Source organism: Ctenopharyngodon idella, chromosome 13 (assembly GCF_019924925.1).
Source record: "Ctenopharyngodon idella isolate HZGC_01 chromosome 13, HZGC01, whole genome shotgun sequence".
Lineage (NCBI taxonomy): Eukaryota > Metazoa > Chordata > Actinopteri > Cypriniformes > Xenocyprididae > Ctenopharyngodon > Ctenopharyngodon idella.
The window spans coordinates 12,743,982-12,763,407 of NC_067232.1; the positions used below are offsets into that span (position 1 = coordinate 12,743,982).

The 19,426-nt window shown below is 35.5% G+C and overlaps 1 protein-coding gene across 1 annotated transcript; it reads left to right on the forward strand.

The window, feature by feature from the left end:
• Nucleotides 1-6,820: 6,820 nt before the first annotated feature.
• Nucleotides 6,821-14,771, forward strand: cxcl12a (chemokine (C-X-C motif) ligand 12a (stromal cell-derived factor 1)). The gene is made up of 4 exons (XM_051917158.1): nucleotides 6,821-7,012; nucleotides 8,567-8,684; nucleotides 10,889-10,972; nucleotides 12,555-14,771. The coding sequence occupies exons 1-4, from the start codon at nucleotides 6,946-6,948 to the stop codon at nucleotides 12,583-12,585; spliced, it is 300 nt and encodes a 99-aa protein (XP_051773118.1). The 5' UTR covers nucleotides 6,821-6,945; the 3' UTR covers nucleotides 12,586-14,771.
• Nucleotides 14,772-19,426: the final 4,655 nt, after the last annotated feature.

The following is a 19,426-nucleotide window of genomic DNA, read 5'->3' on the forward strand; positions in this document are numbered from 1 at the left end:
AATTAAGTCTTAAATATGGATATTTTTCTTACAAAAACTCATTGCTTTACTTCTGAAGGCCCCCTGGAGCCATATGGATTACTATTATGATAGATGGATGCACTTTTTTGGGCTTCAAAATCTTGGGTACCATTCACTCCCATTATAAAGCTTGGAAGAGCCAGGATATTTTTTAATATAAAGATTATATACAGATTGTGTTTGGCTGAAAGAAGAAAGTCATATACTGTACACCTAGGATGGCTTGAGAGTGAGTAAATTATGGGATAATTTTTTGAATTAACTATCACTTTAAGCATAAAGGTCCAGTTAATTTGCAAGTCTGTGAAATGCGGCACAAACACTGCAAATTACTGAAATGTGATTTTAACAAAGAAAAACAACACAAAACAAAATTGTGATTTCTTAAAAATGTGGTAAACATACAGGCTAAATGATTTTACTTCTGGAAGAAAAAGATCCTTTTCACATGGGATGATACCAAAGAAATTTTGTCAGTGAATCACAGACCGCAGCCAAGAAACAATATCTCTCTACATTAACCGTCAATGATGGGAAAGAGACCGCCGCTCACACGAAGGTTTGAAATATCTGCTCTTCTGCCATTATTTTGTGACTATGTGTGACATAGAGGTCCTCTCAAACCTCCATAGTCATTTTTGTGGTAGCGGTTAAACATAAAACGCTACATGCAGATCCTAGACGGTACGTTGTGTCCTGTGGGACAGCGTTTCCCGCTCTACCCCCTTGCTAGATGCACATGTTGCCTAGATTACATCCCGATTACATCTATTGAACAGAAGATAAGGCATGGGGTTAGTCTAACAGTCTTTGCAATTAAACAACATTCAGGTGGACACATTTAAGCATGACTAAAGAGTGGGAGAAATTTCATTTGTTGTTCAAATCTAATTCATCTTTGATTTCATCCTCATAGTGTAAATTCTGACTACAGGAGAAGAGCGTTCGCTTGCAGGAATATCCCAAATTCAATATAAGTTAAATTCAATCAATATCATGTGTGACATCATTTTGATTAACATAAAATTTATTGAAACTCATTCCTTGTTTTTTGTTTTGTTTTGTTTTGAAGATGACACAAAAATTAGCAAGATTAGAGTGAATCACAATGGAAGAGAATGGGGCCAACTTTTAGAGGATTTGAAAGCAGAAATGTGAATCTTATAATTTTATAAAATCACTTAATTTATTTATTTATTTATAATTTGACCTGTAATACTGTTAAATAATCACATACAGTCGTTTTAAGGTTTATGGCTTTCATGACCACATGAGCTGTAAACTTGAAAAATTTACAAATAAAAGTTAATTATTTTTTTCACACTAAATCCTTATTCACGTGCATATCATTTACATCATGGCTACATTATGTACTATTGAAACAATGAGTATTTTAATGTTTACAGATTGGCCCTATTCACTTCCAGTGTTAGTGTCTCACTGTAACTAATTTTTGCATGATCAGCATTATGCCACAAATGCTGTCAACTGAGCTTAACTTGTACTGAACCCAGAATATTCCTTTAAGTGTTCCCTGCTGGAAGATTGTCTGCACAAACATTGGCTGTGAGATAAGTAAATATGTGTGAAACATCTGCTCTCTCTTCATTCAGATCTCTCCGTTTGCTCCCATTCCCCTCAATCAGCTGATTTGATTCCTCCCAACTCAACTTCATCAACTGTAGTTGCCATAGAGCCAACGACAAAGACAAGCGTAATGTGATTTTTCCCTCTTAGCACAAAGAGCAATAGCAGATGTTGTGCACACAGTTCCACACAACGCTTAAACAACTATTCATAGCCGTAATACAATGAAAAACATAAAAGGAACGACCTAATCCTATAAAATGACAAAAGTGAAAAAGGGACAGCTTGAACAAGAATATTATCTTATTTTTTAAAACTGCTCTTATGTGATTCCTGTTGTAGGCTGTGAACAATCCTCTTGTTTAATTATCAGCCATCAATGTTTCTGGTCGTCTAGTCCCACTCGGAGGTGCATATGTGTAGCTAGCCCCCTCATTTCCATCTCAGTCTAACAGGCAGAGATCTGTGCGAGGTGTACAGGACAAACAGCGCAGAGACATCCTGCCGAGAATCTATTCATGAGACTGCCCTGTGACTCATTACCAACATAAAGGAAGAAAATCATGGGGCACATTTACAATCTGTCTCCCATAGAGGGAAGACCGGGGTTAGTTGTCACATGGAGTTGATGTCACTAGGGTTGTATCTCAGTAACTATAAGGTTTTGAATAAAAATACAGTTTTGTATGTTGTTTCAAACAGCTACCAGTGTTAAATCTGAACAATTTCACCAATCTAAAATTCCAATGTCATCATATTTTAGCAAAAAAAAAGAAAAAAAAAAAAAAATCAAGTGAACACAAAAACTAAAATTCAGGAAAAAGACAGTTATATAACAAAGACAGATTTCAACCTGTAAACCTGAATAAGTTGGGCTAACTAAAAAAAAAAGAGGTAATCCGTACATCAAATTTTTTGAGTTATGAAGTTCCCAATTTTAAGTAAGCAGAACTATCAAGCTTTGAGTTTGTAGTACTCATGCATGGTATTTACTCCTAACTTGAAGTACTGAGTTAGCGAACTCATACATTTTGATAGCAATTAACATAAAATATTTTGTTAATTAACTTTTTTTTATTTTGAGTTCTAGCAAATCAAATGAGTTATTTACTTCACTGTAAATTTAAAAAATGCTAACTTGCTAATTTGCTAAAATGTTAACAATAGCACGGTATAACACTTACTGAATGAGTACAGCAAATTAAAACATGTAACTTACCTGCTCTCAAACCAAGCAGCATGCGCCACTTGTCATCATGATGGCAGCTCTCCAAAAACCCACATTAACAGAAACTCTTCTAAATTAGCATAACAAATCAATAATCACTACTAAATCTCCTTTACTATTAATCTTGCACACAAAAACATTATATAATACTTAATTTTAGCATTTACTTGCCATGGGCAAAGCATGCTGGGAAATAGAAATCCCAGCCCAGTTTCAGTTAAACTTCAGTTAGTCTAAATTAAAAGAAATGAGTTCATACAACTCAAAATGATGAGATAGTTCAGTTTACTTGAAATATGTCAGTGCTGTAAAGTCAAACGAAAAAGAAAATTGTAAATACTCATAACAGTTAATTTAACTGAACTAATTTGTTCAATTTAAGTTTGTCCTACTCAAACCAAATAAGTATTTTGAGAGTTAGGGTTTACAGAAGGAGAACTGCATTTTCAGAACAAGGACATTTTTCACAAATGTCATGTCGGACAGGATGTTACATTTTCATTTAGGCAAGTTTACAAATGTTGTAAAAAAAAAAAAAAAAAAAATGTAAATAATTTTTCTTGGTCAAAACAATTTTTTGTTGTTGTTTTTTCACGAATTTCATGAATTTGTCATAATCTACTATTTAAACTTAGCTGAAATGTCCATTACACTATAGGCTATAAATAGCAAGTGACTGTGTATGTAACTTTTTTTTCTGTACCTTTCAAAAATATGAGAAATATTCACATAAAATGTAAAAAAAAAAAAAATAAATGGTTCACATAATGTAAAAAGTGTGACAACTAGCCCCTAGATCAGGGATCTCCAACCCTGCTCCTCAAGGTCTACTAACCCTAATCAAATACACCTGAACCAGCTTTCAGGTGTTCAAGGCATAACAGGTAAGTGTGTTTGAGCAAAGTTAAAACTGAAGAATGCAGGAAGTTAGCCCTCCAGGAACAGGGTTGGCTACCCCTGCCTGAGATCTACTATCAGAAATTCTACAGTGGAACTATTTTTAATTATTTAACAACATGAAATGTAAAGAAAAGCTTTTAAAACAGAACGTATTTTAGGCAAAACACTACTATGGAGCTGAATTGAATACCTAAACAACCTAAATTGAGTCAATTGATTCAATTCAATCACAACACTGACATAGATATGATCGCCCTTGTGACTGGTATGTCTGGGTGGGACTCCATCACTCTGCAGGCGTATGGGGGGCATGGAGTCTGCAGGGCTAGATTTATACCCTAGAAGGCTCTTCTCGTGTCAATGATAACACTTCTGGTTTCCCCTGTTGGCTGCCTGTTTACTTAACTCAGGGGTGCTCCACAGCAAGAGCCCCAACGCTCCATGTGGGGGGTGACTAGGACGGGGCAAGATCTGAGGATGACCTGACACCTCTTGTAAATGGAACTTCCCTCATTACAGTCAGATGATAATTCAAAAGGGTTAATGAGCTTTAATCCAAAATTACTTAATGAATATTCCTATTCTGTGGCTTTTAAATGCTCTATTGTGAGTAATGAGGTTCTAATCATTTAAGATGACTTTAACATCTTTTTTTAACAAATGAATTCTTAAAGAGACGATGCTTGTTATTATCACATTCAGAAAAAGAAGTTTGAGAGTTCATTCTACAGACCCACTTCAGTACATTCCTCAATGAGATCTGCACTGTAAAATGTTATACTGTTTCTATGCAAACTAAACCAGCATATTACCATTGCAAAGCAAATCCATCTGCTATTATTCAAAAACACACGGCTGGTCTATAAACCATAGAACTGAACTCACTAATGCCTTAAACTTCTCTGACAGCTTCCTTAAAATATGGAATATAAACTTGCAAATATGTTTTGAATTGTTGAGAATACAATATTTTTGACTGGACTAGTTAATTACAAATAAAATATAATTAGTTTATTATAATGTATAATTAGTTTATATAAACATATACATATATACATATTATCTCACATTACATATATACATATTATCTTTATCAAACTGCAAATATCACACTGGATGTTATGGCCCAAACTGTTTATGAGACAATTTAGATTGATTTACTATAATACTAAATGTACTAAAAGCATACAAATAACCTACAGTTGGGCAAAAGGTTGAATATGTTGTTAAAAAACGAGACTAAGAAAAAAGTAAGCTAATTCGTAATTACAACACACTTTGTTTTCTATTGGATCTTCCTTTCAGATGCTGCCCAAGAGTTTAGATATACTGAGTGTTGTAGATAAATATAAATATAGGACTGCTGAACTGATGAGATTTTCGAATTAAGTGAAAACTATGGAACTTTGTACTTCCATCTCTTGTTATCCACTGGCCAACTGGGAATGTGCCTGCATAATCTCAGAGTGGGTGTGAACTCTCCCACCAGTGGCACCTTGTAAAATGACATCTGCATTCACCTCCGGGCTTTTGAAGAGAGGAAAGCTGAGCACTCAAAGACTTTAAAGGCATTAAAAAGTTTGTTTAAACACAGTAACTGAAACTTAGAATGACAGCAAGCTAATAGAGACAAACAATGGAAAGCAATGTCCAACATTGTTTATTCCCATCTAACATCCTTTCCGCATTTTCTCAAATTATATATACAAGCTAAAAGGTCTCAAGATTGAACTTAAAAATAGTCTGGCTTAAAATCTGAACTGCCCCATCACTTACTAAAGTAACTGACTGTGAGAGTGATTAAATGCGTGCCAACACTTGTACCCCTCACTGCCCTGGCACACACGGGCCACTGAGCAGCAGGTTTGACCCGGCGAGCTGGGTCGGTTTAGAGTCCTATTACACAAAAACTCACCCCTCTCCTCTGGAGCTTCATTACGGGACAAAAGTCAAGCGCGGCACAGCTATATCCCTGGAAACTGAGAACACATCTGTGTCCTGTTATACAAACTAATACACCCCCTCCCCACCCACATCACCCCACTTTGATTTAACTGGAAGGCTTGGTGGAAAATTCTGGCCCAATATAAAACTAATTGTTTGCTCTCACTTTCTATCGGTTTCTTTTTTCTCTAGAACAAAAACATATTTATTTATTTAAATTACGTTTTGCCTGATTATTTGTTTACTTTGCTAATACAAGGAATGCAATTTATTAATTCCCAAAACAGCCATAATGAATCAGTATTCATGTAAATTGGGCTATTTCAGTCTATAGAACTCATAGTTTACCATGACTAAAGGCAAACAGATGCAGATCTCTGGCTTCTCTGGGAATAATTTGGTGGGTTCTGGCTGAATTTGGGAAAATAAAGAAATACACAATAATGAAACACTGAAAGCATAATGTAAATAGATAGAGACTTGAGAAATGTAAAGGTCAATGACATCACTAATCATGTATGTTATTCAAAAATACATTAAGAAATACAATGCATACAAATGACTTAATTTCACCCCTTCTATGGTGAATATATTTTCCATTTCTGAATAATTTTTTTTGTGGGGCCAAAAATGTCTAGATGGTGTAACTAAGCAGAGGCTGTAAAAAAAAAAAAAAAAAAAAAGTCTATTAAAAGGCTGAAATTCTTGAAAAAGTTTGGCATAACTACTTTGACAATGGCTTATTATTAATAAAAAAGCAGCAAAGCAGTACTGTTTTAAAATAGTATTAATTAAAAGAAAATAAAAATAAATCTAACTCAATGTGTAACCAAGATGTTTTGCATTTTGTTGTTAAATCAAAAATTTGCTGGAAAAAAAAAAAATAAAAAAATGTTACATTTATAAGAACTTGGCATGTTTTGAACTATATTTTTTATAAACGCATGCTCACATCTTGAGCCACGGTATTTATATTCACAATATTCATCACCAAACTACAAATATTAAATAAATCATGAATAAAAAAAATATCTGTTCCACATTACTCTAATTTGGTTCCAAAAAAATGTAATAGAGGATATCTTTGGTGCCAATAGCTGACAAATCATCGTGGGAACACCCACTTTCTCCTTTTGAAGGTGGGGGGATCGTAGGGGGTGTCTGGGCTAGAGCCTGTGCGCAAATTTAACCCAGAGACGCAGTTGCTGCTGTCACAGTTGCTCCCGGATTCTACATTGTGCGGATCTCTTCTTTACACTACAAACATGGATGTGAAAGTGATCGTAATATTCGCTCTGATGGCGGTCGTCATTCATGCACCGGTTTCAAATGGTGAGTTATTGTTCACTAGATACTTTGCAAATGTTTACCTTATTTTTGCATTGTGCATAGCATAGATGCATGTTTTGGCACATCATTGGTCGACAGTGCAATTCCGTTCATTAAAAACAGTCTATGCAACTACTGCAAGTAAAAATATTTCAGGTTTTTACGGTTTATAACGTGCACCTGTGTAAGAAACAGCGCATATTTTAGTGCTTTTACGCATTTGCATTTACATTGTTACTTAAACGTAAAACGTTTTTATTAGTAATGTCATGCGCATTTTTTTTTTTTTTTTACTTAATCAGAAAAAACCCACATGAGTTATTTACACCCGTTTTAACTTCATAAACGCACGTGATTTTTCCAGATATTAACAGAATGACGGTCAGGAGAGCAGAAAAGGCACTGGCACAGCGTTGATTAACGTGTGTATTTGTCGCCCTCTTTGTTTTCTCTTAATTACCCACAAATTAGAGGATAAAACAGAACCGCAGAGATAGCGCCAGTCTTTACTTCAATCGAGCTAGAGCGCGCGGCTCTAACTATGGCTCGCGCGTTTACATAACAATAAAATAGATTACTAGAGATGTCATTAGCATTTTACAAGTGGACTAACGTGGATAGAGCTCCGTTAAGTCGCAGGTAATTCACACCTCTGCACTCTTGTGAGTGGGCGATGTCCGTTAAAGTATTTGCGTACGTGCGCCGTCCCGTCTTCACTTACAATGTAAAGCTGCTCGAGCTGTTAAGTCTCTGCTTCCTTGAACGTGTAACAGGTCTGAGCCAAATGGAACAATAATCCTAGCGCTGCCATACAATTCACTGGCTTTAATGTGCAAGAACTTGAAGGCTATTAAAATAGCGTCCAAGTATATGCGTGCACGCGCGCTCCAATTCATACAGCCTAGCAATGCCCACTTTAATACTTTGTTCTTGTTGTTGTTGTTTTATTAACTAATATGTAGGTTAACGTATGAGTGCACTAAACATTTCTCATCAAATATATTCACTTGAACTGCTTTATAAATGCACCTAAAATGGCAGTTACCTCAGTATATACCCTATAATATTATACACTGAATTTCGAGAGCATATTAATTCATAAGAATGTATAGAGTGCATAACTAGCCCTATTAAATAATATAAATACACATTGCTAAAGAATATAAAATTAATCTCTTCTTAATAACTTTAACTTTTCATAGAAAAGCCAATAGAGGAACATGCATCCTCAGTGTGTCTGAAAATTGTGCTGGTTATAATTAGAGAGTGTTGCAATAGTGAGTTTGGAGGCCAGAGCATGATTATACAATGGAGTTTGAAAATTAAACCAAATCTTTTAAGTTTCGTTTTTAGTCAAGGATGCTGTTTTCTTTTACAAAACACATCTGTTGTGTGGACTCAGTATTAACATGCAGGGCAGAAAGTGAAAGTTTACTTTCTCATCAAACATCATCATTCATCATGATTTAGTCTAACGCTCACATGCTCCGAATTACAAGAATCACAGCAACAGCTGATTTGAGTTTCTCTTCTCTTTTTCTCTTAATTCTTCTTCAGCCAAGCCCATCAGCCTGGTAGAGAGATGCTGGTGCCGTTCCACAGTCAACACTGTCCCACAGAGAAGCATTCGCGAGCTCAAGTTCCTCCACACACCTAACTGCCCCTTCCAAGTCATGTGAGTATCTACTCTAAACACTCTCTTTCCTACACGCTCAGCAGCTCTGCCTCTGATGAGGTGTCTGGCTGACCCAGAAACACATCACTTCACCCCATCAATCTCCAAATACTGAAGGGACACTGAATGGGGCAGGAATTGGCCTCCCCTGTCTGGCATTATACCGTTGGACAGGCTCTCACAATTGCACACATCCAGGGGGAAATGCTATAGGAGGGGGTAGGACCTTTAAGCATGGATGCATTTGTATTTTGTACAGGAAAACAGCATCATAGGGGTCCGAAAGAGTTCCTCTTCAAGCTCTTTCTCACACATGTAAAGGGCTTGAATGATGTGCTTAGTCACACACCATAGCCTTGCATGCTGATGAGAACTCTCCTCCCTGTATGTTTTCACCTCTGTTGAGTGAAGTGTTCAAAACAGCTGCTTTTTTTGGATTTTTAACAAAGATTAATGGCGGTGGCGTGTCAAACTCCATTACGAATGTCACTAATTTTCCATACCATAAATGCTTACCAAGGCGTAAACAAAGACTTAAACCGTGTCAAAGGGTCAGCGAGATAAAAACAGCTGGCTAGACTCAAAAATCACAAGCCGACTAACGATTGCCACAAAAGCCATAGGCAAAGCCCTGGAGAGCAGATCAGAACCTGAATCCCAAAGCTCAAGAGCCCTTGATACTTCAGATCTGCATTGATGAGTGATGCTGGTAACACTATCTACCGGTGTTTGCTGTTGGCCTTGGCTTGCTGTGAAGTAATTACTACCTGCTGTTCGCAGTCCAGACCCTCTCCAGCTCCTGCTGACTAGATCGAGATAGACCAACAAATGCCAGGCCCTGATAAACCGCTGCTACTTCAAAAGAGTGAGCTAACTAAATTAGAGGGGATCTGTGAATTGAAGATAAGAACTGATTACTTTAATGATACAGATATGATGATAGTGGACACATACTTTAAGGCTAATCTTGTCTCCGAAGAATGTTCTCATCCTCACGAACTTTTCAAGGATTTATATTACATAGTAAAGAAAGTAATGTCCGCACATTGAGTTTAGAGCGCCAAAAACATATATTAATAAAAAGCGCAATGTTTCGATTGGTTCATCTGGTGCCTGATGAAGACCTGATCGTCGAAACCTGCTTTTTATTAATAAATGTTTTTGGAGCTGTAACCTTGGTGTGCGAACATTACTCTTCTTACTTATATGATTGTCATCTTTTTGTCCTGCACCTGAGCCCAATTAAGGTTTGGGATGTGCACACCTTTTTTGTACTTTATATTATGTAGTGCCATTCATTGTGGCCCCATTTAGGAATGCGTTACTTACAGGATTATGAGAAGGACAACAACTCACAGCTGCGAATTTCAGCAGACCGTTTGTGTGTCACAACCAAATCATCACATGAACTATAATGTATGCCAGAAACCCTGGGTTTAAAGAACTTTTCATAGTAAGCATTTATAGCATCAATACACTCATCCAAAGCAGACAAAAAAATGTATTAAAAAAAAAGTAAACATTTGAATTAAAACAAGATGAAAATAATATTAATTATTACTATTATTATTATTATTATTACACTCATCCAAATCGATGTTCTAAAAAAAGTTTCAATTAGTTATGTAATAAATTTATTTAAATTAAATACAAACATAATATTATACTGTTAAAATGTTAGTTTTTTGTTAAAAATGATATTTTAACTTGATTAATTTTTACTTTTCATAGGAAAGATTTTAATGATTTGTTTGTGTCAGTTGTAGACAATTGAAAACAAATGGTTCACCTGTGCTGACAAGACATATAATCTAATATTTTTACCGAGAGCTACAAGGAAGAGTGTGATAACAATCTGACAATCTGTTAAGACCTGTAGGGAAAGTGGGAACGCAGACGCAGGAAAAGATGAGAGAGTGTAGTGTAATATCACTTACTAAAAAGAGGAGTGACTGAGAACCAACTGCTTGGCTGAGCTTGAATGCACAACTGTTCTGCTATTGTATGGCTGATGCTGACTATGGGGTTTCTATTGTATGGCATTCAAAATCTACTCACAATGGGCTCTTGCAGCTTTATACTTAGTAATGATTGCTTGCTTATACTGCAATTTGAATGTCTAAAAAGTTCAAATTTCAGCACCATGATATCGTATTTACATATTCAAACAAGATATATTGAAAACTTACATTTTTCACTTGCAGTGCCAAACTGAAGAACAACAAGGAGGTGTGCATTAACCCAGAGACCAAGTGGCTGCAACAGTACCTGAAGAACGCCCTGAACAAGTAAGGAAACCTTCTTGACAAATAGGAGCTGAGAAATGGGAGAAACGGGAGAGGAAATACAGGGCCATGCACAATGTCTAATGTGTTTTATAGCATTGTTCACAAATGCAAAATAATTGGCCTCACAGAGTCAATTCCAATGAACCAAATTAGACGTCGTTTTACCAGACAAGATTATGCATCGCATCAAATATCAAAGTCTCAGTGTAATAGTTTATGTAGTAGTCTCTGTTGACAAAAAGTCACCCGCACTTTAAAATACTGGTCTTACTTGTTTCTCTCATATCTCTGAATGCTCACAAAAGCCATTACCGGTTTGTTTCTCAGATTTCTTTTGAATGTTTTTGTACGCTTATAATGCTCTGAATATTTATCTAAAGTTGATGTGCAAGATTAGCTGCTACTGCCTAGCTAATGTAAAACATGTTCGGGCTTTGCGGCCTTGCCTTAATAGTTCCTCCGCTGATTGTTATCATGAATGTCCAAACAAAGTAAAACAAGCTTTTGTTGTACTGAATCATGAGAAGAAAGACATTTTCCCACATCTGATCATGAGCTCGATGTATCAGAGCATGGGACTGGTTGCCATCGTCTTTCATTTCACTGCTAGCTGTGCACCCTTGTTGAATTTAAGAGGGGGTGGGTGAATATAAAGCTTATGGATGTATGGCAAACCAGTAGGCCCTGCCTTCATTGGTGTGTTTGTACCCGCTAAACAATAATCATTGTCTAAAGGGGTAGAAAAGTGTGAACTGTCCGGTCTGCACAACAAAACACTCATGGCTAGAGATGAACGATGGCTCCTTGAGGCTGAACACCCATGAATGGTCTCTGGACGCTATAATGAGCACATACTGTGCGGTCATTAGTACAGCTCAATAAGTGAAAAAGGAAGTTGTACATCTGCAGGTAGTGAGGGAGGTTTCTGCCATCTGCAACACCTCTGGTCAATGAGCTACAAAACAGCCCAGACATTTTGGTCATGTGACTTACTTTAAAAGGCTGAAATGTGTAATTAAAAAAATACTTTCAAACACCTATCAAACCTAATATATTGAGACAACTGTAAGTACTGGAAGCCTTCTTTAGGCCAAATTTGCTGTAGTATTAATCTGGTTGTTTGAGCTTCCACTTGGCTATTAACAGCAACATTGGCTCAACCAATGGCGCAACTATCCATTTGTCCGACCAAAAGCAGACTAGGGAGTGTTCAGGAAAAAAACTATTTGAAAATCATTTATTTTTGTTATTAATCAGTTTGTTGACATGAGTAGCTCAAAAATTCACTTCAGCTTGAAATTAGATGATTTTCCATAGTCGCAGCTTCAGCACAATTAAAGCTAACAGCATGCAGTTACTAATATAAATTGCCTATAAAAATACAGACATGTCTGTTACATTCTTGCCAAAAGCATAATTTAGGTTTATTATTTTAATCACTGTGGAGATACAGGCTATTTAAAAATGTCCTGCTTCTATTTACAAGCCATGAACACTTTTAGTTCAAATAAATTTAGTTAATTAAATTCAATGATGGTGTGTGACTTATCTCATTGTAACATTTTGCTTCTCTTCATTTCAGAATGAAAAAAGCCCAGCAACAGTCGAACTAAGAAGTCTGCCAGATGACAAGAGAATCTGACAGCCCACCGTCACAGATATGTACCATATAGTCCTCTGGCATGCTTGCTGACCCAGCACTTAACCTGCCAAATATGTATCCCCTGTAAATGACTCAGCAAAAGACCACCAGACCATCATCGCCACCCATGTAGTCTCCTCTGTTAGCGCCAAGTGCAATTATATATGTATGACTGTGTTTTTTTTTTACGTATGATATGTATATACAATGTTTTTTTATATCGTCTTAAAAACAGTAAAGAGATATTTTTGGAGTCGTGTTTGCTCCTTGTTTGTTGTGTTATGTTGGGTTAGGCAGAACAGCGTTGAGATAATGAGGTATGTTGGAGCAAACATTAAAAACATTAGTTCTGACAATTCATATGCATGCAAGTGCTTTGGCACAAAAAGAAGGGCATTGATTTTTACCTTGTTATTTCTTATGTATTTACCTAGTTCATCATTTAATTATCTGTAACAGCATAAACTGCATGTAAAAGTTATATGGCATATACGGAAAAGATTCACTTGTTTTATTCTTGGAAAGGCAGGGTTACTTTGCCAAACAAACATGAACTATTTAGACCTTGCATAAACCCAAATGGTTTTTGAATGACTTTGGGGAATGTAATTGGCTTTACTGGAAGGCATTCGTGGGCCAATAGAGAGTCTTTGCAATGTTCTGTAGATACCAAAACATCTGTTTTGTTAATTGACCGATCTGAGTGTGCGTAAGAGACTCGGCATCACATCATGCTAAATGTTGCTTCACGTTCAGCGGAATTATGTCATTAGAAACAGTTGTGCTTCAAAACTTCGTCAGCTAACAAAGAAAAAAAGTAGAGGTTAGAGAATTTACAACCAAGTTCTGGAAGTACTAATGGGCTGATTCATTCATTCAATAATGAAAGCTGAATTTTTAGCATTGTAGACAATATAAAAAAAAAGCAGTGTTAGTGGAACATCTGAGGTAGACCTTGAGACAGAACTAACTGAAGTAACGACTACCTATATATATATATATATATATATATATATATATATATATATATATATATATATATATAAACAATGCACTTTATAACCCTTGTGACATTTACAGAAAAAAGATTCTGGATGATGTCCTCTACATAGTGAATAGTTCTAGAGCCTAAAGTTTTCTGTGTTTAGACGTAGTTATGACTGTATTGCCAAATTTATTAAACATTTGTATCTTCAGCATCAGATTTTATTATTTTGAGTGGGTTTATTGTTTAAATTGTGGATTATTTCACATCTATATTTAAGAACAGTCAGATTATTCATTTAAACATCAACAATAGCTGAGTAACTGACATGTACATCCCACTTTTCAATAATAAATACATGCAAATAAAATAAAATAAAAAATCGAGCTAGCATGATTTACAAATATCTGACTTTTGAAACAGGCACAAAAATATTTAACCAGAAAAGACATCTCAAAATCCCCCTAATCAAAACTAATTTGGAACACCCAATATGGCCTTGGACAACTGTTTTAGGAATATACATATGTGAACACCACACACATAGCAAAGAATGCCAATGCCCTGTGCCCCTCCAAAGAAAATTATCGTATGGAATTTGTCTGTTACTACTGCCAATTTCACAATGTTGAGCTGTTAAAGCACCAGGCCTCATTTACAAACCCATCCCTCAGGCACAAAATCTATAAGGAAACATAATGTCTACTCTGTGTACTAGATAGCCCCCCGCTAGTACAGCTGCATTCCCATTAACATGGGGGGGAAAAAAATTATATCTTGCAAAAAATATCATGCACTTCTTTGGAAAAAAGACATTTCAGAATGTGGTTACATTTTTTCAAACTGACACAAAACATTACTCTCTGAAATTGTCACAGTGTGGTGAATGCCATTAAATTAAACATTACCATGATTTAATGTAAAAAGTAAGGGTAGCTTTTTTTATAGACATTCCATCAAATTGTCAATATTTTCAACACTGTAACATAGTTAATTGTAGCATATATATATACTGTCCTTCCATTCCTTTTTCCCACTTAATGTGAAGATTACTTCTATGTATATGGCAGCTTGTGACAGCATAAAGCACATTGTTCCTTCTTTTGTGAGTCTGTACATTGGTTTGATTTAGTCCCTAAAGTGTTTATTTTGAAATAAATCATTATGAAGAATTCTGTATGACGTTTTACTAATGGATGTGTATGAAAATCAGTCATGTCACCTGTGATTTGGTTCACACCAAGAGAAAAGGGGTCACCTGCCACCTATATGTCTCCAACAATTAGAATCTACATGTTAAATGAGGAAAAGGGAAATTAAGATTTAAAAATGGGGGTCACGAATTGCAGGCAGACTCAAAATTCACACCTTGATTTCACAAAGCTATTATAAATAATCCTGGCAGCACTTTTTAGATTTACATCACTGAACGCCTTTTCACCTGTCCAATCATCCAATGAGTTTTAGTGTAAAATAAAATATTTGCATTGTACATTTTATAAGCTGTCATATTCAATTTCCCTTAAAATGGAAAAAGAAACCCAATAAAAACCCAACTGTGCTCTTACACTCAGAAGAAATAATCTCTTGCACAGCAGGGGAAATTCAGTCATATTACAGCTTCATATAGCTGTCAAAATCAATATTCACAATAGGGGCAAAATAAATTAATAATATTGCCAGTCATAAAATCTGGTACAGAGCTGTTATGAAACACGTATGCTCTGATAAGGTGCAAAAGAGATTAAATAAAATTTTTATTTGAGGTACTGATTCAAAACAGAAATAGAACTGATACTAATAGAATGGTATAAAATGTTTAGCTCATATAAGATCAAATTTGTTTAATGTTTCTAATACTTACCACACACAATAATTTTAAAAAGACAAAAGGGATGAGAGACTAAACAATATATGTGTGATATGGTATGAAAACTGCAAGATGATAAATGACCAAAAAAGACGAGAGATGAAAAGCGTTCATGTAAGTGAAAGATGTTTAATATAATCCAGAATGAGAAACACACTTTTTTTTAATCATCATTATAGCAAATAAAAGTTTCAGAGTTAAGTAGACAATTAGAAGTTTTAGTTAAACGCAACTTCTGACACCAATTTTACAAAGGCCACAAGCAGCCATTTAAAGGCTAATTTGATGCTTCTAAAAGGTCATATTTGTAAGAAGTCTGGCTGATAGATTTAGCAGAGGTTGAATTAAAGGAAAGGTTTTAAATTGAAAATACAGAAACTCAAGTTTGCCTGAGCAACTGCATGTAAGAAGAATATGCCAAGCTACTTTGAATGAGCATGAAAATTAGGACACTTACAGTTAAATTGCTTTCTCAGGCTTCTCTGTGCACTTGCAAAAATACACAGAAATCCTTCACAGAAGCCAAAGGAATTAACTGGAATGTCATTCTGTGTGCATTACGTAAACAAGTACTTTCCCAAAACTTGAAAACCCATGTACAGTGAAAGTGTATAATTTAGGTTTATTAATCGAGTGGTCAGTGTGTGGTGAACTTTGATATGTTTATGCCAGATCCACAGTCTAAAATTATTGTGTTAATCTGTTTGAGGATGCCTCATTTTACAGCCTATCATCAACTACATGGAATGAGTTACAGTATTTAAAGAGGAAGCTAAAAAGATATCATCAACCAGATAAGGGGTTTGTGTGTTGCTGTGAAGACAGATAAGATGAAGTGAATTATGAGTGTCAGTTTAACACTGGAGGGTATAAAGAATGTACTTTAAAATGTGATACAAATATGGTTGCCTTAAGTAAAGAAAAAGTTAAAGGGTTTTCTGTTAAAGTTAAAAAATTCTGTCATCATGTATTCACCTTCATGTTCTTCCAAACCCATGAGACTTTCATTCATTTTCGGAACACAAATGAAGATGTTTTTGATGAAATCTGAGAGCTTTCGGTCCCTCCATAGCTACGCAACTGACGCTTTGATGCTTCAAAAAGTTCATAAAGCGATCGTAAAACTAATCTATATGAATTGAATTTATCAATATGAATTGGTTTAGTCCAAATTTTCTGAAGAGACTTGATCACTTTATATAATGAACAGATTTAATTTAGGCTTTTATTCGCATATAAACATTGATCAGCGAACCTAAACAAAAGCTTAACCGAACCTGCCTCACTCGTGAGAACAAAACTCTTCCAGAAGCTCAAACGTGCTGCGTAACACAGAATGAACCTCATGGTTCTCACACGCATCAAGCAAACATACTTGAGCTTCTGTTTACCACTGATGTGTGTTGATGAATGTTTATATGAATAAAAGCCTAAATTCAATCTGTTCATCATATAAAGCGATCCGTGTCTCTTCAGAAATTTGGACTAAACCACTCAATTCATAATGGATTCATTTTACGATCTCTTTTTGAAACGTCAATGTGGTAGTCCCGTAGCTGTCAATGGAGGAACAGGAAACTCTCAGATTTCATCAAAAAGATCTTCATTTGTGTTTCAAAGATGAACGAAAGTCTTATGGGTTTGGAATGACATGAGGGTGAGTACTTAATGACAGAATTTTCATTTTTTGTGTAAACTAACGCTTTAACAAAAAATAAATATTGTTCAGTGTCAATATTGTGTTTAATCATTGTTTAGCCAGTAATAACCATTTAACTTTTCTTTCCAATTAAATCTTTTGACTGATAAAATATAAAGATAAAAGATAAAACTTCAGTTTACCTATTTAAAACTGCTGTTTTTCCACTGCACTTACTTCAATACTTGTTTAACACACCAGTCAAAAGATTGGCCAATTTAGGATAGCAAAAACACTGATTAAGTCCCAAGAGAGCACAAAATAATAAGTCACTCTGAACATAAATGAATATTTGAACACACAAAACAAAGTTCTGTGAAACAATAACAAAAAGCTGTCAAAAATATTTTAAAAATGGAAAAGAAAGTATCAAATGTACACTATGAAACATAAAAACTGTATAATAATTCTACATGGCATTAGGAGTCAACAACAGTTTGTCAAAATTTACGTCAACATTTTATAATCTTTTTCTGGAGAAAAGGCGACAGCACAAATACTAACATGCATCATGTCTGAAATATTCATTAAAAAGCTTTTACTGCCATCTAAACATTTGTACTCTATTTAGAGGAAGGAAATGCGTTATACAAGTTCAAAGAAACAAAGAAGTGTGTCTGTTTTACATAGTCATCACCATCAAGCTTTTAGCTTTGCTAATTTCCAGTTCCTGTAACTTTATGACCTCACAAAATAAGCAGTAAAGGCTCTACAGTAACATGTAACAATCAATAATATGTTTTGTCAGTATTATTACTGAAAGTAATGATAAAGTTTTTTTGATTATGCGCTGGAATTATAAAAAAAAAAAAAAAATCATCATGGTAAAAATGATTCCTACCTTACATTACCCTCATTCAGATCAGTGAATAGTTCACTGTGCTTAATTCTCATTTAGTTTCTGCATCAATCCCTGTGTTACATTTTGTCTAATCTTTCAAATTGCTTGAAAACCCTTCTAATTCGCTCCCCAGAGGACAACCAGCAAGGGCTACTGCACTTTCTCATCACAATCTCTCTGAAGCTGTATGATGTGGCCTATGGCCATTTAACTTACTCCATATCCTTGCCTTATTGCAAGCATGTGCTCATACTTACACAAGGTTGTGTGACAACCACTAAGTCACAATCCAACAGGGAATTGCGGCGCATTGGCAAGCACTTATTGTTTCTGTATCTGATGACCTTTTATGATACAGCATGCAAACGCTCTCCTGAAAAGGGCAATAATGATTCCAGAATGGCTCCGTTTGAAACTTTTCCTGATTGTACATAGCTGAAAGCCCATTTAATGCCTTTAATTGGACATTGGATAGAACATACAGAGACATAAATCAATTCTAGAAGGAAACAATTCTGCTGAATTTCTCAAGGGAAGAGCAACAACTGAACAATGTTCTTGTACATAATAACATCTGCAGAGTCCCTTCAAGATATGATAAAACAGCCCCCAATGGTTGATTTAGCTGTATCTTTTATGTGTTAATGGAGGTTATTAGATTTAATGAAACACATTTCCATAGTATAGCTAAGAGTCCAAGGGATTATACACTAGACCCTTTTCACATTTCCGGGTCTCTCAGAAGCGGAAGTCGTCATAGTTGGGTAAAATTCTATAGCGGTGAATGAGAGAATACATTAAGTATATTTTTTGTTTCCATTTGCTCAAATAACAAAGGAAAAACTCCACAATAGTGTTTTCACAACTTTCAAAAAGAGAAAAAAAATAGAGAGCGATAGATAACGGCAGTCAGAAGAGAGAAAGATGTTATTTTTACCGTCACTCCCATAGCTGCTGTATTAGAAACGCTCACAGCAGCGTTAATTAGATTTTTGTAATTTGATGCAAAGGTAAGATAATACTAAGTATAGCGTTATAAATGTACATACATTTTTTTTTTTTTTTTAAATGAAAATATAAAAAACTTTGCAGGATTTACGATATTGATGACCGTTAAAACACGTCATCACAGTCTGTGAAAAGGGTCTCTTGTAGGCTTCAACAAGGGTGAACACAGAGGTTGGCGAGAGATCTGAACTGCAGACAAAGCAATGCACAGCCAGATTCTTTTGGAGTGACTCAGGCTCTGATGGAGGCTCCCCATCCTCCAACCATGTGAAATCCCTCTTTCAGATGGCTGGTGTTCTTTTTGATCACAGATATTCACAAAACAATACACTCTATTTCATGTGGTGAAGCGACCAATAGAAAATTATTTCTCTGGGGCCTAACAAGGGGTGAGGGGTCCTGTTTTTGC